This window comes from Medicago truncatula, chromosome 5 (genome assembly GCF_003473485.1).
Source record: "Medicago truncatula cultivar Jemalong A17 chromosome 5, MtrunA17r5.0-ANR, whole genome shotgun sequence".
Classification (NCBI taxonomy): domain Eukaryota; kingdom Viridiplantae; phylum Streptophyta; class Magnoliopsida; order Fabales; family Fabaceae; genus Medicago; species Medicago truncatula.
The window spans coordinates 43,206,018-43,232,682 of NC_053046.1; the positions used below are offsets into that span (position 1 = coordinate 43,206,018).

The window sequence follows — 26,665 nt, forward strand, 5'->3', positions numbered from 1 at the left end:
AACCAAATATACACTTGAATATGGGGCTAACCAAACAATTAAATTCAAATGATTAAGTCAACCAAAAATAAATTATTATAGAAAAACTTCGATTGTGAGTTCAACTTAAATAACTTTAAATTTGATGACTTTATCGTTATCTCTATCCAAATCAATCATTATCTTATTAAACTAAATTTATTCTAATTATCTATCTAACGTAAACCCTCCGGTCACTAATATAAGCAAAAATTCACTTTTTAGATACATTCAATTAATGATGTATGTGGTCTTTATTATATGTCACATACATCATTAATTGAATGTATCTAAAAAGTGAATTTTTGCTTATATTTGTGACCGGAGGATGTACACTAAAATCATCAAAATTTATTCTAATTACCACGAATTTATCACAGGACTTATCAAATCATATATTAGTTCTTACAACTCTCACAATATCACAAAGCAGTCATATCATAGTCTCTATAGCACAGGAACACAGTCTCTCTTCTTCCAACAACATCATCAAACCCCTCGAAACAGTAACAGAAAAAACACACACACTCAACACACTCACTTTCATTCTTCTTCACCATTTTCACTCTCAAACAAACAATGATGGGTAACAACAACAGAGAAAGAGAAGAATCTTTAACATTCACAATCCCATCATCTTCCTCTCATTCCTCACCGATCACCGTCTCTGACACACTCGATAGTTACCTCACCGACCCAAGAAGCGCTTCTGGAAGTTTCCAGAACGATGGTGTTCTTTCATCTGGTGATGTTGCCGATGTTGAGTTTGGATTCTCAAGACCTGATTTTCGACAAAGTTCTCTTGTTGGTACTGTTGAGTTGTACGAACGACACGTGTTTCTTTGTTATAAGAATCCCAGGTTTTGGCCTCCTAGGATTGAAGCTGCTGAGTTTGATCGGTTGCCTAGGTTGCTTTATGCTGCTGTTAAAGCTAGGAAGAATCATATGAAGAAGGAGGTAGTAAAAGTTCTTTGATTTTTGAAACATTTATTTGTGCTTTTGATTTCTTGTTAATCTGTGTTGATTTTGAGGGTTTTTGGTGGTTGATTGGTTTTTTAGTTGTAAAAATTTAAGCTTTTGGGTTGTTGGTTATGTGGGGTGATGAATCATGAATGAATGAATGGAAGAATGATAGGTTTGAAGTTGGTGAGGTTTTAACTTATTAATTTTAAGGTGATTGTATGATCTGTTTAGTGTTTAATTGAATATATTGTGAAAATGTGCTAATTGTTTTGTGATTTTTTGGGTGTTTATGGTGATTGATTGGTTTTTAAGTTGTAAAAATTTAAGCTTTTGGGTTGTTGTTTGTTTGTTTTGTGGGGGTGATGAATTGTAAATGAATGATATTTGTGAGGTTTTAACAAGTTAACTGTATGATGTGAAATTAATGCTAGTTGGATGTGTTGTGAAAATATGCTAATTGATTTTGTGATTTTCCTTTGTGAATTTATGGTAATTGATTGGTTATAAACTTGTAAAAAAACTATGCTTTTGGGTTGTTTTTTTTGGGTGATGAATTATGAATGAATAATCCACTTGAAATTATTGAGGTTTTAACTTTTGAGTTAAGAACTATATGATTTGTTAAGTGCTTAATTGAATGTGTTGTGAAAATGTGTTAATTGATTTTTTGAGTTTATCGTGATTGATTCGTTCTTTAAGTTGTAAAAATTTAAGCTTTTGGGTTGTTTGTTTTGCAGGGTCATGAATTATGAATGAATGATACACTTGGAATTATTGAAGTTTTGACTTTTTAAGTTAATTGTATGATCTGTTTAGTGCTTAATTGAATGTGTTGTGAAAATGTGCTAATTCATTTTGTGATTTTTAGATGATTTATTGGTTATAAACTTGTAAAAATTTAAGCTTTTGGGTTGTTTGTTTTGTAGGGTAATGAATTATGATTTATGAATGAATAATCCACTTGAAATTTGTGAGGTTTGAACTTTAAAGTTTCTCTTAAAAAAAAAACTTTAAATTTAAGTACTATATGATCTGTAAAGTGCTTTTAATTGAATGTGTTGTGAAAATGTGCTAATTGATTTTTTACAAGGTTATGTTGTTATGGTGATTTGTCAGTTATGAACTTGTAAAAATTTAAGCTTTTGGGTTAAATATTGTAGGGTGATGAATCATGAATGATCCACTTAAATTGTTGGTGTCATGGTTTTTTTGATAGCGAGGTTATACCTTTTTAAGTTAGCTGTATGATCTGTTTAGTGCTAGTTGATTGCATTGTGAAAATGTGCCAATTGATTTTGGTTATGAAATTTGTGACCTGTTTGTTTCTTTGCTAGACCCGGTTAACGATATGTGAGGGTCATGATGGGACTGAAACATCTAATGGGGATGTGTTAATCTTTCCTGACATGATCAGATACAGGTTAGTGTGAGCGTTGTTTTGCTGCATTTGATTCCCTTGTGAAGGTTTTTCTTTTGTTTGTTGACTACAAAATATTGTGTTAATATTGCAGGAGATTGACACATTTTGATGTTGAAACTTTTGTTGAAGAAGTTCTTGTGAAGAATGGAGAGTGGCTACCTGGAACACCTGAAACTCTGAAAGGTTCATATGTTTTTGTGTGTTCACATGGATCACGTGATCGTAGATGTGGGGTTTGTGGACCTGTTTTGGTTAATAGATTCAGGGAAGAAATAGAGTATCATGGTCTACAAGGTAAAGTATTTGTTAGCCCATGCTCGCACATTGGGGGACATAAGTATGCAGGAAATGTCATTATATTTGGATCAAGCATGAATGGAGAAGTCACTGGACATTGGTAAGGAGAAGACCTGCTCGGTTATCAAAACTCTTTATCTCAAGAACTTTCTGTTTAATAGTTTAAATGTGGAAATACCGTTGTTTACCATATTGATTATTCATCTGACCTATATTATATTCAACTGATATAACCAGGTATGGATATGTTGCCCCAGAGGATGTACCTTTATTGCTTCAACAACATGTCATGAAAGGGGAGATTATAGACTCATTATGGAGGTGATTATTTTTCACAATTATTTATGTTATCAGGCTTTTCATCCTCTAAATGACACTACCTGGCCGCTCTCTGCCGTTGGATTTTTGCTTATTTGCGGGATCAGAAGTTAATTTTACATAAGTTTGTAAGAGTTGGCCAAGAGAGGTGAAATTGTAGTTATATTAATATGGTTGATTGTCTTTTTCAAGTAAAAAAATTAGAAGTCCAGAAGGAAATGAAAGGTTAATAACGCAGAAGAGTTAACTAGCAACATTCAAAGTTTTGTCAGAACTTGATTTTAAGTTTAACACAATCAAAATTCTCTCAATCCTCGAGGGCTCATAATTCATTTAATAAGGCAGGGCTTTGTATTTCAAAAATGTTCTTTTGTTGGCTTATATGCCTATATGCCGTTTTACTGTTACTTCTTTGATATGTGATTTTTAATCTGAGTTGGAATATAACATCCTAAAGTCAACTTTGGTTTCCATACTTTGAAATTGAAACTGTGTTCAGACAGCAACTGTCATGTCCATACTCTTTATCTTTAGCTGATGGTATGGTATGATATGACAGGTTTGCTCCATATGCATTTAAGTGGCAACTTAGACCTGGAAGCTCTTTGGTTAACTGTTTATATTTTCTATTACATGGTATCCTCTCCAAGGGATTAATTTAAGCTGCTACTGAAACAAAGTACTTATGATGGGTGATTCGACTACCATGGTATTGCCCTTGGTCATCAAATCAAGACTCAAATCGTGATTCGGAATACCTATTTTCCAAATCGTGAATTAAATCTTATTATGAAACACCAGGCACAATTCGAATAAAAATATTACACTTTTAAGTAAAATCAAGTAACATAGCACAATCATAAGCTGATATATCATCTACTAGCCTAAAAATAATTCAGGATTCAAGTTGTAAATCAAATGTCAATTGAAAAGTGGCTGACTATGCAAAGTTGTCAAAAAAAGTGGTTGGCTACACTAAGTTTAGGTAGTGATTTTATTAGAGTGTATCAGGGTTCATCATAGTGAATTGAGATACATCATAATGAATTGGAATTGAGATTCCATCATGACGAATCAGATTTAAGATGAAAAGCATATTCATATTAGATATACACTAGAATTTCGTATCGGTTGAGTCAGTTTTATATCGAATCGAGATACAACTCGCAGGAATGTGAGATACTGATAACCAATATATTGCTTAATATGAATCTTGCTGATGAGTTAAGATACTGTCGACAAATGTCCCTGGAGCATATTCTCACTTGTATTCATTGTTTACTTCTTTGATTATTTCCATCAGGGGTCAGATGGGATTATCAGAAGATGAACAAATACAAAAGCAAGAACAAAGGCTTCTGCTGAGTTGCATAGGAGATTTAGAAGAAAACCCTGTACTGAATGGATCTCTAGACAATTTCACGAGCTGCTGCCAACCAAATGGAGTGAGCTGCTGCCAAGAAAACGGAAACTCTTCCTTTTGTCAGAGTCAGGTGTCAGTGGATGAGAGAATGAGCTCCGATGTCATCGAGACTGAAGCAAAGCTTTCAGCTGATAATAATAAGAGCAGCAAGGCGGCGGTTTCTCGAATCAACAGCGGGAAAGGAGCTTCATGCAGGTCTCGTTCTATGACATCATGGCTTGACGGCTGGGAACAAGAAGATACTTATGCTGCTCTTGCTGTTGTCTGTGCTGCTGTATCGGTCACTATCGCCTATAACTGCTACAAACAATTGACATAGGAGGAATCAACTTTGTCAGTGTTATTATTATTTAGGTCAGTTTGCTTAAGCTTTAACATATTTACATTTATATCAGCTTCATGTTTTTGATGCTTCTGCTGTTATTTAGATCAATCCTTATTGGACATGCAGGGAACGAGTGGGAGCTCAATCGTTAATGTGAATTTGTGTGCTTTACTGATTGTGGAATATTATTGGCTGTGGCATTTATAATCTGCCTATTAGCTTAATCTGTACATATAAGAAACCTTAGCCTCAGAATATGGAGTATTTATAAGTTTGTTTAGGCAGAATTTGATTTGTAACCTTTTTCAATTTATTGTAAAGCTTTTGTGTTCCTCAAACTTGCTAATTAATCCAAGATTTGAGGTGCACACAACATATTCAAAAAGTCCCTTGCAGTGTTTCTCAAAGAATCTCTAGTGTCATATTGCCAACCACCACCATTCCTATGTGCTCCAGCAGCAGCTTCAAACTCCACACTCACTGGCTGCCTGTGTGCTGCCGGCAACTGCTTTACAGCAGTTCAGCTCCTGCCACATGACACCGTGTGCATCGCGGTAACTGCAAGTCTGCAACTTCTTCTCTTACAGCGTAAGCCTAGTGGTCGGTTTCAACAGATGATCGTTGAAATAATTCTCCCCCATATCGTCACCCAGAAAACTTTCAGCATCATATTCCCACATGCAATCCTTCACAATCATTGTCCAAGTCATTTTTTTTACCATTGTTATCATCAAACATCCCTTTAAAACATGCCAAAATAAGTTTATCAAGCAATTTTTAAAATTTTTAAAGATGTTTTTCAATTAATATTGGCATATAGTTTTTTAATTTACTTAAAAAGATTTGTCTTATAAAAGATAGGTTGAACATTCTTACAGTATATTATTTCAAAACAGAAAATGCAACACATTAACAAGCACTTTGATACCAAGTACCATCATATGGTTGTTCCAAGTGGTAAAAGACTGCAGCAACTTAACTGGTCACAACAATCAATAAATGGAAGCATTTGATTCTCAATTATCACCCATAGAACATAGAAGGAAGAACCTTATTCATAAAATAATACAGAGGAAGGAACTTTGCATGATTAGGTGGTGACAAACAACCCAATGTTAGAGAAGATGAGACATGTGACCTGTTGGTTTTGTATTTTGAAAATTACGACAGAGCTTTGAAACTATTACCGGGGTGAGTCACGACCAGGTCGCTTTCTTTAAGACGTTTCGCGGCACTACCTAAGTTGTGCAAGGTAGACTAGCAACCGTGCCGTCTCCAGGATAAAACAGCCCAGATTCTAACTGTACGATTAAAGGCTGCACTGCCAGAAATCGCTCGAGAATAACACCTCAATATGGTTTTCGAAAAGTTTCGAAAAACCACTCTAATATGGTACGTAAACCACTCGATAAACCAAAGAAGGAGGAAAGAAAGAATGGTTCGTCAACACAAACCGCGGGAGGGAGAAGAGAGGAGAGAAAACCAGAGAAGAGTATTCGATTCTCAGTTTTGGAGTGAAGAATACTATTCCCGAGCTCTCAATTTATAAGGAGGATTTCTACTAGAGTGTGTGATCTATCCGATGTGGGACATAAAATTTTCAATTCACATTTTACATTAGTTTCTCCATCCTTGTGTTTACATTCCAAAGGCTCCACAAACTCACTAGTATACTCCAAGTTTTTTTCATTATACACTAGTGTTCCAACAATCCCCCACTTGAATTCAAAATTGGTTTCGAAAGTTACGTTTTAAACGTTTCTTAAAGATTGCTAGTAAACAAAGGTGTCGCCAACAACTTGAACCTTTGCATAGTGAGTAGTATTCTGATTAACAAGAGTTGCTTACAGCATTGAACTCTATCTCAGACATAGGACCCACACACAACCTTTTCTTAGGTGTTTTCTAAAAAGGCCGTGCGTTAATGGCCTTGCACATCTATCCCAGTTTTAACGAATGCTCTAGGAATTCTGCCTCGAAATTCCATAAGAATCGGCCTCAGTTCTACATACGTATAGGTGAGTCTATCAGAAGTACTCCTGAAGATTGCTATCAGAAGATTGCTAGTAAACAAAGGTGTCGCCAACAACTTGAACCTTTGCATAGTGAGTAGTATTCTGATTAACAAGAGTTGCTTACAGCATTGAACTCTATCTCAGACATAGGACCCACACACAACCTTTTCTTAGTTGTTTTCTAAAAAGGTCGTGCGTTAATGGCCTTGCACATCTATCCCAGTTTTAACGAATGCTCTAGAAATTCTGCCTCGAAATTCCATAAGAACCGGCCTCAGTTCTACATACGTATAGGTGAGTCTATCAGAAGTACTCCTGTAGCTATGTACTTCACTCCATAAGAAGTATAGATCTCATTAAGAGTTTCTATTATCTCAACCTTCGGTCACTGCAGGATCATGCGTTCTCATAGCATGTTCTATCACTTGTGATTTGTTATTACCCATTGAACCTAGTTCTTGGGATCTCCAGTCATTTAGGTCGGGTTTCCATCACTTATGATCAATAGACATTGGTCCCATCCTACTGGATGTATTTGCGACTTTATCTCTGTTTAGTCCTTTCGTCAAAGGATCAGCTAAGTTTTCATTTGTTTGTACGAAATCTACTCTTACCGTTCCGTTCGAAAGATATTCTCTTATCGTGCTGTGTTTTCGTCTTATCTGTCGTCTCTTACCATTGTAATAACGATTCTCAATCTTTGCGATAGCCGCGGTACTATCACAATGAATTAACACAGCTGGTAACGGTCTCTCCCATAAAGGGATTTCAGATAGCAAGCATCTTAGCCAACTTGCTTCTTCACTAGCAGCAACTAGTGCTATCATCTCAGATTCCATTGTGGACTGAGCCAGAATGGTCTGTTTCTTGGATTTCCAGGAAACAGCTCCTCCAGCAATGCTAAATATATAGCCACTGGTCGCTTTGGAATCATCTGATAAGATGTTCCAATCTGCGTCACTGTATCCTTCAAGCACTGCAGGATATCTCTGATAATGCAGTCCTAGAGTCATGGTCTTCTTCAAGTATCTCATGACTCTTTCGATAGCTTGCCAATGCTCCATGCTTGGCCTGCTCGTAAACTTGCATAATAGTCCCACGGCGTAGCCGATGTCGGGTCTAGTACAATCAGTGGCATATCTGAGACTGCCAATGATGCTCGCATATTCAGTTTGTCTAACACTATCTCCAGTGTTCTTAAATAGCTTCACACTTGGGTCACAAGGTGTGCTCGCAGGTTTACAATTGAAGTAATTATATTTCCTTAAGATCTTCTCAACGTAGTGAGATTGATTCAAGAAAATTCCATTATCAGTTCTAGTAATCTTGATTCCAAGAATTACATCTGCTTCTCCTAGGTCTTTCATATCAAAGTTGTGGCACAACAATGATTTCACATCTTTAATGGCATTAAGGTTTGAACCAAATATGAGTAAGTCGTCTACTTATAGACATATGATCGTGCAAGTGTTATTTTCGTACTTGGAATAAATACACTTGTCGCTTTCATTCACCTTAAACTCATTCTCAATCATTAGATTGTCGAATTTCTCATGCCATTGTTTCGGTGTTTGTTTTAGACCATACAAATATTTGTCTAACTTACAAACTTTGTTCTCTTGTCCATGGATTACGAAACCTTCAGGTTGGTCCATGTAGATTTCTTCTTCTAATTCACCGTTTAAAAAAGCAATTTTTACATCCATTTGGTGTACTATCAAATTGTGGATGGCCGCCAAAGAGATTAGTACCCTAATGGACGTGATTCTAGTTACAGGCGAATATGTGTCAAAGAAATCTACATTTTCTCTTTGTCTAAAACCTTTGGCTACAAGGCGTGCCTTGTATTTGTCGATTGACCCATCAGGTTTTAGTTTCTTTTTCAAGATCCATTTACAGCCTATAGTCTTGCATCCAGGAGGCAAGTCAGTTAGGTGCCAGGTTTTGTTGGACATTAGAGAATCCATTTCATCATTTATAGCTTCTTGCCATAAATCAGCGTCAATTGAAGACAGAGCTTCCTTGATGCTTGATGGATCCTCCTCTATTGTATATGCCACATATTCGGGGCCATATTCTTTAGCAATTCTTGCTCTCTTACCTCTACGAGGTTCTATAACATCTCTTTCGATGTTTTCATTGCTTGTTATGATTTCAGAAGGTTGATCAAGAACCGAGTTATCGGTGCCCCCACTATTACCCCCACTGTCTCCTGACTTAAAGGGAAATTTATTTTCATAGAAGTCAACATCATTTGATTCTATGATCGGTTTAGATTTCAGGTCGTAAAACCTATAGGCTTTACTATTTAAGGCATACCCAATGAATACACATTCATAGGCTCTACTTGCTAGTTTGACTCTTTTGGGGTCTGGTTTTCTTACATAGGCTAGGCAGCCCCATGTTCTAAAATAAGACAAGTTTGATTGTCTTTTCTTCAAAATTTCATATGGAGAAATTTTGTTCTTTGTTTTGGGTACTGTGTTTAGCACATAGCAAACAGTCAATAAAATTTCTCCCCACCAATGAGGCGCTGCTCCGGAATTAAGCATTGTTGCAACTACTAATTCGGTAAACGTTCTATTTTTTTCTTTCCGCTTTACCGTTCATTTCAGGAGAATAAGGAGCAGTTGTTTCATGAATAATTCCGAGTTCTTTATAATACTCATTGAATGTATGTGATCCATATTCAGTACCTCTGTCACTTCTAAAACGCTTGATTATAATATTGAATTGATTTTCAATTTCTTTTACATACTGTTTAAACATTTCAAGCGCTTCATTTTTATTTCTCATTAAATACACATGTGTGTAATCCGAGCAGTCATCTATAAAAGTGATGAAATATCTTTTTCCATTTCTAGTCAAGTTTCCATCTAATTCGCATAAATCAGAATGAATTAATTCGAAAGGTTCAGTTATCCTGGTTACCGATTTATGTGATTCTTTATTTATTTTTGCTTGACTACAAAATTGACATTTTTCAAAATCGTTTAAAGATATTTTAGGAATTAATCCTAAACCGCTCATATTTGAAATAATTCTTTTGTTAACGTGACAGAGTCTAGAATGCCAAATATTAAAATCACACAACATATAAGCAGAAGAAGAAATTTTATTCATATCAATGTTCAACTTAAACATGCCATCAGTGGCGTACCCTTTCCCAACAAAAATACCATTCTTAGTGATGGTGTACAAATCAGCCCCTATGCTTTGAGTAAACCCAGCCTTATTCAAAAGAAAACCTGAAACTAAATTCTTTCTAATTTTAGGAGTGTGCAGCACATCCTTCAATATCAGAGTCTTTCCAGAGGTGAACTTCAGCTCTATATCTCCGATTCCAGCAACATCAGTGGAGTGGGAATCTCCCAACAACACCTTCTGATCATCACAAGCAGTATATGTTTTGAACATATCTCTATCATAGCAGACATGGCGAGAAGCACCAGTGTCCACCCACCAGCCATCAGAACCTGCAATCATATTAATCTCAGTAATCATAGCCACGTAGAGCTCATCAGGTGCAGCAGCAGTAGCCATGTGAGCCTGTGCTGGTCGGTTGGTTCTGTTTCTGCACTTGCGTGCCATATGACCTGCTTGCCCACAATTGTAACAGTTGAAAGGTGGAGCAGCATCATTCTTTGGTGGCTGTTGAATCTGGGGTCTTGGATTGTTCCCAGTCTTATTCCTGTTGGAATTCTTATTCATAGGGCGGTTCTGATTCTTAAATGGTTTGCCAGCAGGCTTCAGAACAGCACCTACAAATTTCTTTTTAGTGTTGTTGTTAGAAACAGCAAACACCTCTTCATTCTGGTCCTGCTTTCTCGCTTCTTCTTCAATACGAAGACGAGTGATCAGACTTTCAAGAGAGAACTCCTTAGTTTTGTGTCTAAGAAGACTCTTGAAGTCCTTCCAGGCAGGAGGCAGCTTATCAATAATCACAGCTATTTGGAACTGTTCGGGAAGTGCCATCCCTTCAGCTATGATCTCGTGAGCAATTTGTTGCAGCTCATGTGATTGTGCCTCAACGGACTTATCATCACTCATTTTGAAATTCAGATGGCGGCTTACGGCGTATTTCTTAACACCAGGCTCTTCAGTATCATACTTCTTCTGAAGTGCTTCCCATAATTGTTTAGCAGTATCACAGTTCCTTCCATAGAGCAATCGAAAAACCAAAGAAGGAGGAAAGAAAGAACGATTCGTCAACACAAACCGCGGGAGGGAGAAGAGAGGAGAGAAAACCAGAGAAGAGTATTCGATTCTCAATTTTGGAGTGAAGAATACTATTCCCGAGCTCTCAATTTATAAGGAGGATTTCTACTAGAGTGTGTGATCTATCCGATGTGGGACATAAAATTTTCAATTCACATTTTACACTAGTTTCTCCATCCTTATGTTTACATTCCAAAGGCTCCACAAACTCACTAGTATACTTCAAGTTTTTTTCATTATACACTAGTGTTCCAACATGACCAAATATCAACCACACCTAAGACACCGACTCTTGAAGATGTACATCCACATCACGTATCACAGAATGTCATCTTCAAAGAGATCTTCTAGCACAGAAACAAAAAATCCAAGTTTTTTATTTTGGTTTCTTGGATGCAGTTTTGGGTTCTCAAATATTTTTTATTTGGTTAAAGGACCACTTAATTTAGAATAGAGGAAATATAGTAACACCTAAGATTTTATTTAATACGGCTTGCTATTATGAGCGACAAGGGTACTAAAACTTTTCAATTTTATTAATCTTCATCAACCACTTAATAGAATTGATAAGGTAGAATTGATAAAATATAGCTTTAAACTGTAAAAATGGCAACTACAAAAGAATAAAAATAATTGTTTAAAAATGACATCTAAGAATATGGGTTACAACATACAAGGACAATAAGGGTAGAATATGTTTTTATTTTATTTTATTTTTATTTTATTTCATTTGACTGAACTTTTTTTTTTCTTATAAAGATTTGATTGAACATTTATTGTCTTTGTTGTAATTGGGATATTTTTTTAAGAAGAGACCAAAAATACATTTTTGTAGTTTGAATACCATACATAAATTCTAATGTATCATATCATGCTCAAAAAAAAAGATTTCCTTTTATAGTTATATATATGGAGTATTAATTTACACTTCTGCTTATTAAAAGTCATATTAATGTTCTTTTTATTAAAAAATTGTTAATACTAGTATATATGCACACATATACTTGCACTATCACCACACAAATAAAAAAGCATCAAACCAAATATTAGCAAAAAGAAGAAATATGAAAAACATATTCACCCTATTTTTTATCCTATTCCTCTGCCTAAGTATCAACTTGATCCATTGTGAATACTTTTATTCTGAGAGTATAGTTCCACATGAGCTACCAAATAAGGTAACTCACCTTCATTTCTACTACTTTGATATTCACACAGGCAATAACCCAAGTGCAGTTGTTGTGGCACGTGCTAACCAAACAAGTGACATTCCTAAGAAACATTCATTGTTTGGTACTGTTTATGCCATTGACAATCCTCTTAGGGAAGGTCCTGAAGAAACATCAAATGTAGTTGGAAATGCACAAGGTCTTTATGTGGCATCTAGCCAGAGTGAAGATGTGACACTTACTATGTATGTTGATTATGCTTTCACCTCTGGTGAATTAAATGGAAGCTCCTTTAGTGTTCTTTCGAGGAATCCGGTGAGGGAACCGACGAGGGAACTCGCGGTGGTCGGAGGAAGAGGAAAGTTTAGGATGGCCACTGGTTTTGCTCAGATTAGGGCTCATTTTCTTAATGCTACAACTGGTGATGGGATCGTTGAGTATAATGTAACTGTTTTTCATTATTAAAATAATAAATATCAAATATTGTTGATTAATATATAGGCTTAATTACTCTTTTGGTCCCTTAACTTATTTTTTGGTTTCGTTTTGGTTCCTTAACTATTAAAAGTTTCGTTTCGGTCCCATAACTTATTTTTGGGTTTTCTTTTGGTCCCTTAACTATTAAAAGTTTCGTTTTGGTCCCTTAACTTATTTTTTGGTTTCGTTTTGGTCCATTAACTTATTTTTTGGTTTCATTTTGGTCTCTTAACTCTAATACATTCATCCTAACATAGAGGACCAAAGTGGTTGACGGAGGAAGAGTTAAGGGACCAAAACGAAACCAAAAAGTAAGTTAAAGGACGAAAATGAAACTTTTAATAGTTAAGGGACCAAAACGAAACCAAAAAGTAAGTTAAGAGACCAAAACGAAATTTTTAATAGTTAAGGGACCAAAACGAAACCAAAAAATAAGTTAAGGGACCAAAAGAGTAATTAAGCCTAAAATATAAGCCTTTGGTTTTCAAATTTTAACTTTCTATTGTTTTTGTTTCCCTGCTTTCATGTATGGAATAAAATAAATAATCGTGTATGGAATTAATACATATACAACTTTCAAACTGTAATCTGCAACTTCAATTTCTATTGAAAAAGAATCTGCAACATCAATTGTTTGTGATTGTTCATAATGAAGATAAAAAAAATGGTAACCTAAAAATTGTGACCACAGTTTTAAAACTTGGATATACATGAATCCTTCCAATCAAAATATCTTACGTTATGTAATAAAAAAAAAAATATCTTACGTTACAATTAGTAGATACAATCAAATAATATCTGTATATATATGTTTGTCGATGTAGTTTAAGAACATGAAAAAAAGTGATATTATGGTGTGATTTTATTGGATATGATTAAAAATTATGAAACATGTTGTATCAAAGCTGTTATTATTGTAACCATGTGATGAAACTCAAATGATTAATAAACTCCGTCAATTTTTTTTTTTTGAAGGAATAAACTCCGCCAAATATGAATTGTCTTAATCCTTAAAAAAAAAAATGAATTGTCTTAAGGTCCCTTTTGCTTGATAACTACTAGATAGTGAATACAAAAAAAAAAAAGTTGTATTCTTGTTGGGATATTGAGATTTATTCCGAACTCTGTAGTTTATATAAATTTTGGATTAATGTTTTGCATTTTCGATTTTTACTATCTTATACTAGTGAAAAGACGGGCGCTCATGTGTCTGTCTTTCCACTCTTTTTTATTCTAACGTTTGAAAATTATTAACTGTGTTTTTCTTATGAAATATTGATTTGGATTAAAACTAAAAATATAAATGTCTGTTGCTTTCAAGTTATAACAAACCAAACTAATCATGATTATTTATTTCAATGACACCAACAATATAACAAAAAAATATATAATCTAAATTCTTTTTTGTTAATGACATCAACAACGGTCTTTATTATAGAAAAAATTGTTTAAGAGTATAATTGAGATAATGAAAAAGTAAGTATAAATATGCTCATATAGTTTGTTACACTTTTGAAATTATAAAGGAAAAAAAAAAAAACAGACATATATGAGTGTGTGTGTGTGTATATATATATATATATATTCATATCGTGTTTGTTCATTTTTTTTTTTATATTTAAATTTATACTTATCTATTTATTACATTTGTTATTTGTTTTCAAAATTGCTAAAAGCGAGTGTTTTCTTTATATATACTTATAGTATAGATATATTTCTTTTAAGAGTCATGTTAACTTATGCTGGCACAAGTTAAAGAACTCAAAAAAAAAATATATATAATTGAAACATAAGTATTGTAGAATTCCCATGTGCCTAGTTTTTCATGTTAGCATTTCCCTTCTTTTAATTAGGTATGATCCATGTACCTTAAAGCCACAAGTTTCCCTTCTAATCACTTAGCATGCCCTGATCACGCAAGTGTTAGCATGCCCTGATCCAAAAGTTATAGAATCCCCATGTGAACCCAACTATGCAATTAGTACGCATTATGTTTATCATCATGCAAAGTGTTCGTTAGAAGATACCCTTTATTTTTTTCTAATACAAGAACGATTGTATACTTTTTTGTTAGTCATAATTATATTTGAAGCACGGTTGAATATTGAATATTAACCATAGACATCTCATTTAGCCAAGATTCAAACTTTAGTGCACCAAGTCAATAAATTGAATTCGAAACATTATTTTAGAAATAGCAGTGTTGAATTTTCATTCAATAATTCAAATGTGCATACTCCACAAAAACGATAAATTCCCTCTCAAAAAAACCTACGACAAACTAAAAATTATTAAGTTAAAATGTGGAGAGGATCAATAACATACAACAGAAGAAACTGAGAGTGGATAAGGATAAGTATTGGCATATGAAAAGGAAATAACCTTCCCATTAGGAAATGGTTTGCCACTATTAACCAAACAATCACTATAGTTGAGACGCTTGAATATTGTAGGATCAATAAGACGTGCAGAACTGAACATGCCACAGTCAATATGAATGTTAGAGATGTTGTAACCACTAAGGCATGTATTAACGATCTCAACTGTGTATTGGGGAATGCCATTTGGAAGTGGTGTTGTTGGAGCTTGATTTATTTGAATACTAGACTTGTCGCACTTGTCGTCAATAATCAGTGTTCTTCTAGGAAGATATGCTAGTACCCTCCCTACATCAAGAGAATAAACAAAATAACTTCAGTTTCAAAATTTAATAAAGAAATCAAAGATGAGATGACACATTGTACCAATTCATGGGTTTAAATTCAACGTTGGTCATGCATCAAGTTAAAATTTTTAAAGAAAGTTGCCCTCCATTTGGGTCATATAAAGCTCAAGAGATTAATCTCTACAATTGCGCATGGAGAATACTCGATTTATGCAACAACAAAAAAACGGCATGGGCCATTAATAAAGTGGCTTATTTTAGGGTTTCGATTACTTTTCAACGAGAAAAAAGTTTGATGTTCAATAGGTCCCTCAAAATTTCTCACTATCGATAGTTACGGCTCGAGCGAAGTTTACACATAAAAAGCCAAACGAAAGTTGCGACTTGATCAGTTAAACAATTAGATGGATTTATTGAGCAACCATAAAAAAAATCTCATTTCTTTTATGCCCTTAATTTAATTTTTGTTCCATTTAACGAAGGCTTCATAGTATAAATTTCATCCATTCATTATGCTTCTAATTGATTCCGTAAAAAGATTAATCAATTATAAATAAATAAAAAAGTTAATCAATCATGTGAATGCAACTCGGTTCTTTGCAACAAGTCGAGTTCTTTCGAATGATAAAGATTCAACTGTGTCATCAATACATTTAAAAGTCCGGTCTCATTTTCAAATTTTATTGTAGTCCATACATTTGTTAAGAGGATTTTGATGAAGAATGATAAAAACTAGAAACTCGTCTATTATTAGCTAATCTATTCACTATCTATTAATTTTGACATATTAGCTATGAAGCACGGATACGAACAAGAAAAGACACGCCGACACAATTAAAAAATTTAGAAAATCACATAATTCAATGTAATTATATGTATCGGTGTCGGACACGACACATGTCTGTCACGTAGACACGCCTTATCCGAGGAGTGTCCGTGCATCATAGCATATTAGTAAACAGAGCGGAAATCTCCGCTACATCTATGAGGTAAACAACATATGTTTAAATCAACCCTAAACCTTAAGCTCTAAACCCTAAATCTTTAAACTCTAAACCCTAATAACTTATACCTTGTTCGCTATTTTTTTTTTTCTCTTCGTAAACACGGCCAAAATCTCCTACCTTTGAACTATCAATTTAAACTTTATTACAGTAAGATAAGATGAATATGTTTAAATCGAAAAAATAGATCATTGAATAATTGTAATACATGATAATTGAAAGCAAGACGCAAATTAACTAACCTCTTGTAAAGATTGAGGAAGTCTCAGCCAAGTCCCTTGCTGCCCCATTAGTGGACATCAAAACAACCATTGCCAACAAGAGACTCAGAAACAGCAAAGTTTTGGTGTTCTCCATGCTTAGAATCGTAAACGCTGTTTAAGCAAGGTTTAGGGTTATAGCATAGCATGTACTACCTCCGTCCCTAGTTATAAGGCCTTTTGAAAAAATAACGGAAATTAAGATAGTGAATATTTGTATTAAATATGTTTGTAATTACTATTGTTTTTACAATTTTATCCTTTAAGAAGGAGAGTTAGCTTATGTTTTCAACATTCTATTTATTCTTATAATTAGGGACGGAGATAATAATAACTTTTGAAATTAGTTTTAATGACATATTATGAATAATAGGTATCATACGTTATCATTTTACCATGATTTGTGGAACCTCCGTTGAATTACTCTACCTATTTGATAGGTGATATTTATTAGACTTAACTATGTTAAATGTGTTTTAAGTGTGCTAACTAAGTTTGATTTGGTATCTACACGAGTAATTCAGTTTTCCTTATTCTTTGGTATCTACATATAGAGGATCGGTAAAGTTCCGTAGCATTTTTAGGTCGATGTTTTTAAAAAACAACTTCTTTTACGATACTATAGTACCATTCTCTATACACGCGTTTGTAAAAAATGTCCGTATCTTCGTGGGTAACAACTTTAGTGCTCTTCCCCATATCGAGCATCTAAGTGTCCATATCCGTACCCATTATCCGCACTGTAATTATAAAAAGACAATAAAAAATATTACAATTGAAATAAAACTATGATCCATTTTTTTTAAAGCAATTCATAAAATAGTAGAAATCGTAGTATTTAATTAAATAAAAAAACATCCAAAATATTCCTCGAAAATTAAAATAAAAACATTCAAAAAACATATAAAAAAGTGTATGCTAAAATAAACATCAAATTGATTTAAATCATAAATTTGTAGCTCGTAAGCTTATGAAGGTAAGGATGAAATGATTACCGTATTAGTTTTTAGGTTTAGGTTTATGCTTAAATAGCTAAATAAATTAAAATAATTGTAAAACAAAAATAAATAAAGTATTTATTATATTATATAAATATGTATATGCGGGTTGCGAAGCTGGGGAGTATAGTGCCCTTACCTGCACCCACACCCATCTAAATTTGCGGATAATTACCCCGACCCAAACCCATACCCATATAAAGGGGATTTTACCCTATCCATTGCGGGTACTTCTTGCGGGTGCCCATCAAGCCTGAGTCCAATTGTCATCCCTAGACAAGAGTGCAAGTGGTACTATACCCACAAGTTGCGAAACAGCACAACCCACACCAAGAAAATTAGGAACTCCTACAAATCACCTATCTAGCCATACAATCCATCGAGTTGATAAACCACTCGTACAAAAAAAGGATGGTGCACCTATTTGTTTACCCAAACAAAAACCATTGCCAAGAGATGCTCTTGATGTAGGCGACGTCACTTTTTGAGAGAAGATTGAATCATTACGAGCCTTCCATAATGACCACACCATTGTGTGCCATACCAACAACAAACCCTAGGTGACCTTCTTGTTACGGAAGAAGCAACAACTCACCAACAATGCAAACAAATCCGACGGGAGTATCATTGTCACCCCACGCTACGCAAATATATGATACCACATTTGGCTATCGAGCAATCTGAATCTCATTCGGTAACTGTCATTCCCCTTGTAGCCAAGTTCTCTCGACAAGTGATGGCGTAACATTTGCCATCAAAAACCAGTTATTCCGATTAAACTTAAATTACATGTTTTTTGACTATGTAAAATTAAATTACAGTGTCTTAGATATTATTATTTTTATTGTACCAAAATAAAAAATAAGAGTGTATTTTTCTTTTTACTTGGGTGTAAATATGAGATTTGATCGGATTGCAAAATAAGGAGTGGATACGCACCCAATTTAAGATTTTTTTCTTCTTTCTAGAATGACAAAGAAAACAATAAATAAAGAACATTAAGAATATTAGAATGAATTTGAGTTTTTTATTCTTTTGGATTTTTTAATTTTTTGGGTTAATTTTATAAATATGATGAAGATTTGTGAAGATGGGGATGAAGATAGAGAAGAAGGGGATGAAGAAAAGAGGAGGAAAATGGTTGGTTATAAGATATAGTAATATGCAAGATCCAATGATTTCATTTTTAACAAAATTAAAAATCAAATGGTTTACATTAAAAAATTTATTGAGGTTTTTGGTAGAGCAAAGTGAAATCAAATAAATAGTTAAGAGATTAAAACACTAATGTATTCGAAGATCCAAAAAAGACCTTACAAACATTTTGAACAAAATAAATTGTGTTTTTATTTCTACAAAAAAGACAATGTTTGATGTTTTTTTAAGAAGTCAAACTAGCCTACTAAAATTGGCACCGGTGAGAATCGAAAAGAGAACACTCAAATATCGAAACCAACAACACCAGACCAACACAAATGGGTTCATAATGTTTGGATGTTATTTAACGATGTTAAAAGAGATTATGGTCGACGGGGTGTTATATGGAATTCATTTGGTGGAGGAGCTGAGTGTATGTAGTGATGATGTTCAAGTTATTTTTGGTGGTGATAATATTTTTGACTATCTGATTGCTTTGGCTTGGACGACGGCAACCATGATGTATTGATTCCTTTGGCTTGGACGGCGGTGACCGTGATATAAATATACTTGTTAAGAAATTTAAAGACAATTCGTCAGAAACTTAAAGACAATTGGTCAGAGCCGGTCTAATAATCTTGAAAAGTAAGTGAAGCCTAACACAAATTTTGACATAGGAGACCTTTCTTGTTATAACATTCAAGTAGGGGACAGTTGCTTGAAGTGGAAATGAAAAAGATTTGAACCATTCTAACACCACCAACAAACGCACAAAGCAATTATCGCAGACAAACATATGAAATTAAAATATCACTCACTTAATTAATAAGCTTTAGTAATGCTAGTAAAATACTTACACAGATATCTAATTCATACTACAAACTCTTTCGAAGTCGCAGAAGCACACAACTCTTTCAAAGTACAAACTATCATTTACAATTCCAAATAAACTTGCATCTCAAACAGTAAAATACTCCTTGATAGCTTCCAGTATCTGTTTTGCTGCTTCTGGACCAAACAACCTTGGAAAGCTTGAACCAAGATCAACCTCAATAGTCTTGTTTCTAATAACACCATCTCTTTTTATCAGATAAGCTTTATCTTCCTCTCCTACTTCTCTCTCGGCACAGGCACAATGATCCAACCATATCCCCAACACTTGCTTCGAAACCGGGTCAATATGGTTCTTGATGATCTCGTCTATCCGCTCTCCTTCATCATTTTCTGTCTGAATGCGAACAAATATAGCCGTTGGAGATGCAACGCTGCGGATGAAAAGCGAAGAAGTGATATAAGGTTGAACCTCTGGAATTTTTTCCAAAGCCTGTTTATGTGTATCCAGTTTAGTGTCCTCATAGAAAGTTTTAAGGTAATCTGGCCAAAGAACAAGGTCTTTTCGAGGTGGTAAATCAAGAACAAGAATTAGCATTGTTGGACTGCTTCGGATCAGCTCGAACACGAAATTTGGTGCATCATTTGAACTGTTAAGATAGGCTGAAAGAGATGTTATATCTAATGATCCTCCTGTTGGTAGCTCAGCATGCACCCAGCTTCCCATTACAAAGTCTATCTGAGACATACAACAACAACAAAAATGAACAGTGAACAACAAATTCAGAATAAAACAATAATTAGACCACGTGTTGGATAAACAACTTGGTTAAACGCTTATAACATAAGCACTTAACATATAATAAAACAATCAATTGAGTCAAAATATTTTTATATACTCTATGGAGCTGTTTTCATAAACCTATCCTAGAGAACTAATGGAAAAATAAGCTGAAAACAAGCTATAGACATGTCATAAATTGTTTTGAGAATTTCTATCAAACAGTTGCATAAGTGCTTATGTCAGTAGGTAAGCTCAAATAAGCTAATCCAAACAGGCCTCATGAACATTATGTTTCTTCAACATAAGGAAGTTCACTGAAATAACAAATCATTTATGAAGAAAAGTAGATGTGAGGACATCTGCAGTGCCTATTTGTAGATAGTTAGATAGATAAGTTAATGATTTCCTTAACAAGTAATTAAAATAATCTCAACAACATACAAAAAAATTACCCAAACAATCACAATTAAGGAACTATTACATCTACCAATCAGTGCAATACTTTAAGAATCACAAGACACTGCTAAAATAACTATCTTCTCCGTATAAGAAAGATAAGTATATATGTAATGATAGTTAATCAAGGCTTAGGCTACAATATTAAATGTAAATTATTCAAATTCAAGAAACGTAGAAAAGAGAAAATAAAAATCTACATTGCCAATTTGATTCAGTGGTCCGTCATTATCTAAAGTAAGCAACTAATTTTAGAGAGTAAAGTTACTGATATCAACTATTAACAACAAGAATAAAGATTGATAGACACCCCTTTGTATCACTCTGAAAATTTTCAGTGTTTGTGTGACCACATTTTTCAGTTGCGTGACTCCTATTAGAAGCTGAAAAATGTGGTCACGCAACTAAAATGCACGTGACCACTATTTTTCCACTTAGTTAACCAAATAAATTTTGGAAAACTAGTGGTCACGCAACTAAAAAAATGTGATTACACATACCATATATTTGATCAACTGAAATTTTTTAGAGTGGTACAAAGGGATGTACGCATTAAAGATGTCTACCTATCATATTGCTAATGTATTATGCAAATAACCAAATTAAGTGGTTGAAATCACAACTCTTAATTTTTCTCATCTTAGTAACTACTCACCTTAGAGGAGAAACATGGTTGATAGAGTGTCTAAAGTGAGTTTGGATAAATATTTATTAAAAACGTTAACATAATCTATGATAAATATTTAGTGTACTTAACCTAATAAAATAACATAACAATAAGTTAAGTACCTAGTTCTCAACCAAATATATATACTCTAACTTGAAAATATGGAATTTTGAGAGCAAAAAGTAGAAAGGAAATTACAGGGGAATCAGTGTTGCTTGGTCTAATATGCAATGAAACTTGAGAAGTACCATTCTTGCTCTTATAGTATTGAACATCAGGAGGAAGTGAACAAGGAAGAAGATGAGATTCAAAGCGATCTTCAACTGTTGAAACAAGATCAAGCATGAGATTCTTGTGGGGTGCTGAAACAAATGGAAATTCCAAAAATTTGCTACGACCTTGCTTCTTCTGAGTATCCATTATAGAGCAAGAAACAGAAGAACGAGAAGTGGAAAGATATAACCTTGATGAAGAAAAAGAAGAAGAAGAAGAAGATAAGATGGAAAGTGATGAATGTTGGAAATGGCTACAGATCATCACTACCATTGTGTAACCAAAGACAAATGTTTATGTCTTTGTACTTTATTGTTTTTCTACTTTTTATGTTCTTTTTTTTGTCATTAATAATGTTTTTTGAAAATTATTTTTCTCACATCAAGTTTTACTTAAAAGGAAATGTTAAAAAAATAGAAATTTTATCTTGAAAATTGTGTATTTAACACATTGAAAATATTAAAAAGCAACTTTATTTACATAAAAATTATCAATTGTGTCTATTTTTGGATCCTTAACAAGTGTGCTAAAGGCACTCGTTAACAATACCCTTACACACATGGAAAATATAATTTTTACCTCAATTGAAGTTCCTGGCAAAGCATCAATTGCGATATTGTGCATTTTGGTTAAAAAATTAAAATAAAGCAGAGCTTATTCAAAATGCTACGAAATTTTACCGATCCTCTATATGTATTTTTATAGAGGAGTCTTTTAAAAAACAATCTCTAACATTGAATTCTAGGTCGATGTTTTGAAATTTTGGTTTCTTGAGTTTTTGGCGCATTAAAAAATCATATTTAATTCATCCCTTGTTGGGTAATTATAATTTTTGTGTTGGAGATGTTGTTTTTATGTCCTAGACATGTGTGCGAAAAATAATGAAAAAATTCGACCTCTATGTCACTTTTTCGGACTTGCACTTGGGAAAAAATTGCGATTTTGTGCTTTTCGATCGAAAAATCAAAATAAATCAAGGCTTAGTTGAAATTCTATGGAAACTTTGCAGAAACCTCTATAAAAATATATACAGGGGATTTCAAAGTTTCATAGCATTCCGAATAAGTCTTGACTTATTTTGATTTTTTGATTGAAATGCGCAAAATTGCAATTGATGTTCTGTCAGGTACTGCACTTAAATGCAGCTGAGCCAACTACAACTAGCTCGGCGGTAGTTAACCACAACTCGCTTACTGAGCGCTAGTTAACTACGGCCGGAGATAAAATGGTATTTTCTATGTGTTTTTAAGCAAAACTTGATGTGAGAAAAGCAATTTTCATGTTTTTTTTGTTTGATGGACTTTTGCAATAGGCCTAATATTTCCATTTGCGCCCTATTTTAGCATCGATAATTTGATTATACTTTTTATACATATTTGTTTTTTATTTTAACATGTAATAACAAATGTTTTATTTATTATTCATGAGAAACTATAAAATGAAAATAAAAATTGAATTAGTCTTAAAATTTATTTTAATTTAATATATCTCTCTTTTAAATACTTTTCATTCCCTTATGCAGTGAATACACTAGCACATCTTGATGACAAGAGTGACAAGTCCATTCAAATAAACCAAGCTCCAACTCCCCCACTTCCAAGTGGTATTCCCACATATAAAATTGAGATTGTAAATACATATATTAATGTTACCAAGCCAGCCAAACCAAAGAGAAAAATCAATGAATTACAACATATTGTATATTTGTATTAATATGATAAATGCGTTTCTGTCCCTTGAGAGGAAGAATACCTTCTCTTTATGCAGCCTACTAGTATTAACATATATCATTATCTTATTTTGAAAATGTTAAGGTTCAATCAAAAGATGAACTTGAAAGATTTTTCTTATTGAAGAGGCTGAAAGATTATCTCAATGGTTGTTACAAAAAAAAATCTAAATCATCTCTAATTGTATGATACAAAATTTTGAAATTGCTAGAGATTTTCACGATTCATTAGTTTTTATATTATTACAATAAATTATATTTTATTTTGTATCTGGTCTAGCTGCCAATACTTACTCAATTGAACACACATACACAATCATAAAAGATGTGGTGACCGAGTTCGAACTCATCATACACGATTAACCCTACTTCTTTGTACTTTCTTTCTTTTCAATTTGTTTTATACTACAACCACCCGTTGTGCTAGGTTCACTCATCCAAATTGCTACATCTTTTTCTTTGGCTTCATGATTCTAAATATCTGGTGTGCCCAAAATGCTAATTGAATATGATATATTGTAATGATTTTGAAATTAAATTTTGTGGAAGATAGATGCTAGTTGGAAGGTATATGATATCGCCGGATGGAGGGACTGTGTGGGAGTGGGGTGGCTAATAATTGATTGATTTTAGTAGGTGGTTAATTCAATCAAGAGTTATTCGTTAATAATTAAATTAGATTAAATATTTTAATCAAATAAATTTAGTTATCATCAATTAATAATATTTTTTCTTTTTCTCTCAAAAAAAAATTAATAATATTTTTTTTTATAAATTGTTTAATTATAGTATTGATCCCTCTATTTTGATCCGTTTATATAATTGGTTATCAATTTCAAAATCATTCAGTTTTGATTCCTCCGTACAAAATTTGTCCACAAATTAGAAAATGCGTCTCCTTTATAATGATATAGCATATATGTTGTTGATGTGTCTTAATCTACATGTGTAATTACAAGACATGCCATTATTTAATAACCCAAAATTAAAATAACAAATTTAAGTTGCAAAATTAAAACTAAAAAAAAACAGATTGAGATATATTACAACCCTAAATCTCCAAATCTACAATCATCGTTCTTCATATATGTTGTTTTCTTCCTCGTGTTAGGCTATACCCGGGTTTTTCAAGATGTTTATGGTTTGAAATTTGTTCTTCAACCTTGAAGATCTCCGGTTTGAATCTAGCGAAAAGAGAAATTTTATGAAAATTAGTTTTTTGATGAATAATTTAATTTTTGAAATGCATTTATTTTATTTTAGGTGAATTTCAATTTAAATTTGAAAACATGGATGCATATAAGTTATGCTCAATCCAATTAGACATTGCTACATCATCATATCACTTGTTATTATTATAACTTCAATTTTTTTTTTGAATTCAACATATCTGACTTTCGCACAAAAAAGGACAAATGTTAGAGATTAACAAAAATGAAGAGCTACTAAATTAATCTTGAATTTAGAAATGAACATACAAAAACCCTAAATAAAATAAGACGGGCAACCCTTAAACTTAAACCTTTATAAGGACAACATTAAAATATTAAACCTATAAAATATATGCAATCATATCAACAATGTGTACTACTAGACATATATGCATAATTTAACCCCTTCAAACTTTTTGTTCAAACTCTAATTAACATGGGGAAGTTGACAAAAAATGCATCGTCTGTTCTCCAACAGACAAATTGCGGAACAAGTTAAATATGCAAGACCAGCTATCTCTATCAATATTGATAAATATGTATGGTCTAAAGTCTGAACTTAAGATTCGGAGAAATGTCTTGTCCTAAAAGAAAACTCAATTATTTTATAACCGAATGATTATTCAAAGGAAGTATTTAATCTGATGATGAGACACTAGTTGCCAATATATATATGTACAACACGTGATGAAGGGACCACAGTAAAATTATGTACATATAGTAATTAGTCATACGTAGTGAAATCAAATTAAGGATGCATGTTTAGTCATAGCATGTGCATTTGGTTTTAATTAAAGCTTCTTGCAGGGACAAATGCTAGCAAGTAGGCAAATAAAATGTGAGCTAAAACAAATATATTGTAAAGAATTTCAACTTGAGTTCATATACTTTTGTTTAACATAGTAGTACTTTTAAAACATATTCAAACAGTGTGATATAATTAAATTAGAGGTGGGTTTTGGTATAGGGTGTTGGTGGCGAAATATGGTGAGGTGGTTGGGCGGTTGGAGGATGGGGGCCGGAGTGCTTTTTCTTGGTGGAGGGAGTTAATGAAGATTAGGGATGGGGTCAATGGCGATACCGGTGGTTGGTTTGGTGAAAGGGTGTCGAAGGTGGTAGGTTGCGGAAACAACACGTTGTTTTTGTGTGATAATTGGTTAGGAGGTGTCCCTTTGTGTAGAAGGTTTGGTCGCTTGTTTGAACTAGCAACAAATAAGTTGAGTACTGTGGCCGATATGTGTGTTCATGGTTGGGAGGATGGGGGAGAAGCGTGGAGTTGGAGGAGAAGGTTGTGGGTGTGGGAAGAAGAAATGTTAGAGGAGTGTAGGCAATTACTTGATGTTGTATTTGTGCGGGTTAATGTTCTTGACAGGTGGCAGTGGGACCCGGACGTTCATGACGGATATACCGTTCGAGGTGCTTATCAGATTCTGACAACACCGATCCAGTCTACTTTTGATGTAACTAGAAATCTCATCTGGCATAAGCAGGTTCCCCTAAAGGTTTTCATTGTTGCCTGGCGTCTGTTAAAGGACAGGCTCCCTACCAGAATCAATCTTTTTCGGCAGAGTATAGTGCAAGTGGCGGGGGTTATGTGTGTTGCAGGGTGCGGGCATGAGGAGTCAGCAACTCACTTGTTTATTCATTGTGACGTGTACAGTTCACTGTGGCAGCACATTAGGGCCTGGAGTGGCGGGAGTAGACCCGTTGAGCATCACTGACCATTTTCTCCAATTTATTCATTATACAGGTTCCTCTAAAGCTCGTCGTTCGTTTCTTCAATTATTGTGGCTTCTTGGTATTTGGCTGATATGGAGTGAACATAATAATAGAGTTTTCAAAAACATTGAAACTCCTATCTTACAGTTTTTTGAAAAAGTAAAATTGCATTCATTATGGTGGCTAAAGGCTAATAATGCCAAGTTTGGGTATCAACTGACCTATATTTTTTGTATATACTTTGTATGACTCTTTGCTTTTTGGGATGGGCTTGTTGGTATACTTTGT

General features: G+C 33.7%; 3 protein-coding genes across 4 annotated transcripts; 2 read left to right on the plus strand and 1 right to left on the minus strand.

The window, feature by feature from the left end:
* The first annotated feature begins 430 nt into the window (after positions 1-430).
* On the plus strand, positions 431-5,174 carry LOC11428885 (uncharacterized). Of its 2 annotated transcripts, none has more exons than XM_013598977.3 (6): positions 431-975; positions 2,316-2,401; positions 2,493-2,798; positions 2,936-3,019; positions 3,576-3,725; positions 4,320-4,458. In XM_013598977.3, the coding sequence occupies exons 1-5, from the start codon at positions 598-600 to the stop codon at positions 3,676-3,678; spliced, it is 957 nt and encodes a 318-aa protein (XP_013454431.1). In that variant the 5' UTR covers positions 431-597; the 3' UTR covers positions 3,679-3,725; positions 4,320-4,458. The 2 variants fall into 2 exon arrangements, with proteins under 2 accessions (XP_013454431.1, XP_003617845.1); XM_003617797.3 differs by lacking the exon at positions 3,576-3,725 and adding an exon at positions 4,891-5,174 and having other exon boundaries at positions 433-975; positions 4,320-4,793.
* Positions 5,175-11,907: 6,733 nt separating this feature from the next.
* LOC11428886 (dirigent protein 4) lies at positions 11,908-12,677 on the plus strand. The gene has a single exon (XM_003617799.3). It carries the CDS (start codon positions 12,062-12,064, stop codon positions 12,629-12,631), a length of 570 nt encoding a protein of 189 aa, XP_003617847.1. The 5' UTR covers positions 11,908-12,061; the 3' UTR covers positions 12,632-12,677.
* A 6,809-nt stretch (positions 12,678-19,486) lies between these two features.
* On the minus strand, positions 19,487-22,023 carry LOC11442328 (red chlorophyll catabolite reductase, chloroplastic). The gene is made up of 2 exons (XM_003617801.4): positions 21,644-22,023; positions 19,487-20,277 (listed from the first exon to the last, which is right to left on the minus strand). Exons 1-2 carry the CDS (start codon positions 21,989-21,991, stop codon positions 19,666-19,668), a joined length of 960 nt encoding a protein of 319 aa, XP_003617849.2. The 5' UTR covers positions 21,992-22,023; the 3' UTR covers positions 19,487-19,665.
* Positions 22,024-26,665: the final 4,642 nt, after the last annotated feature.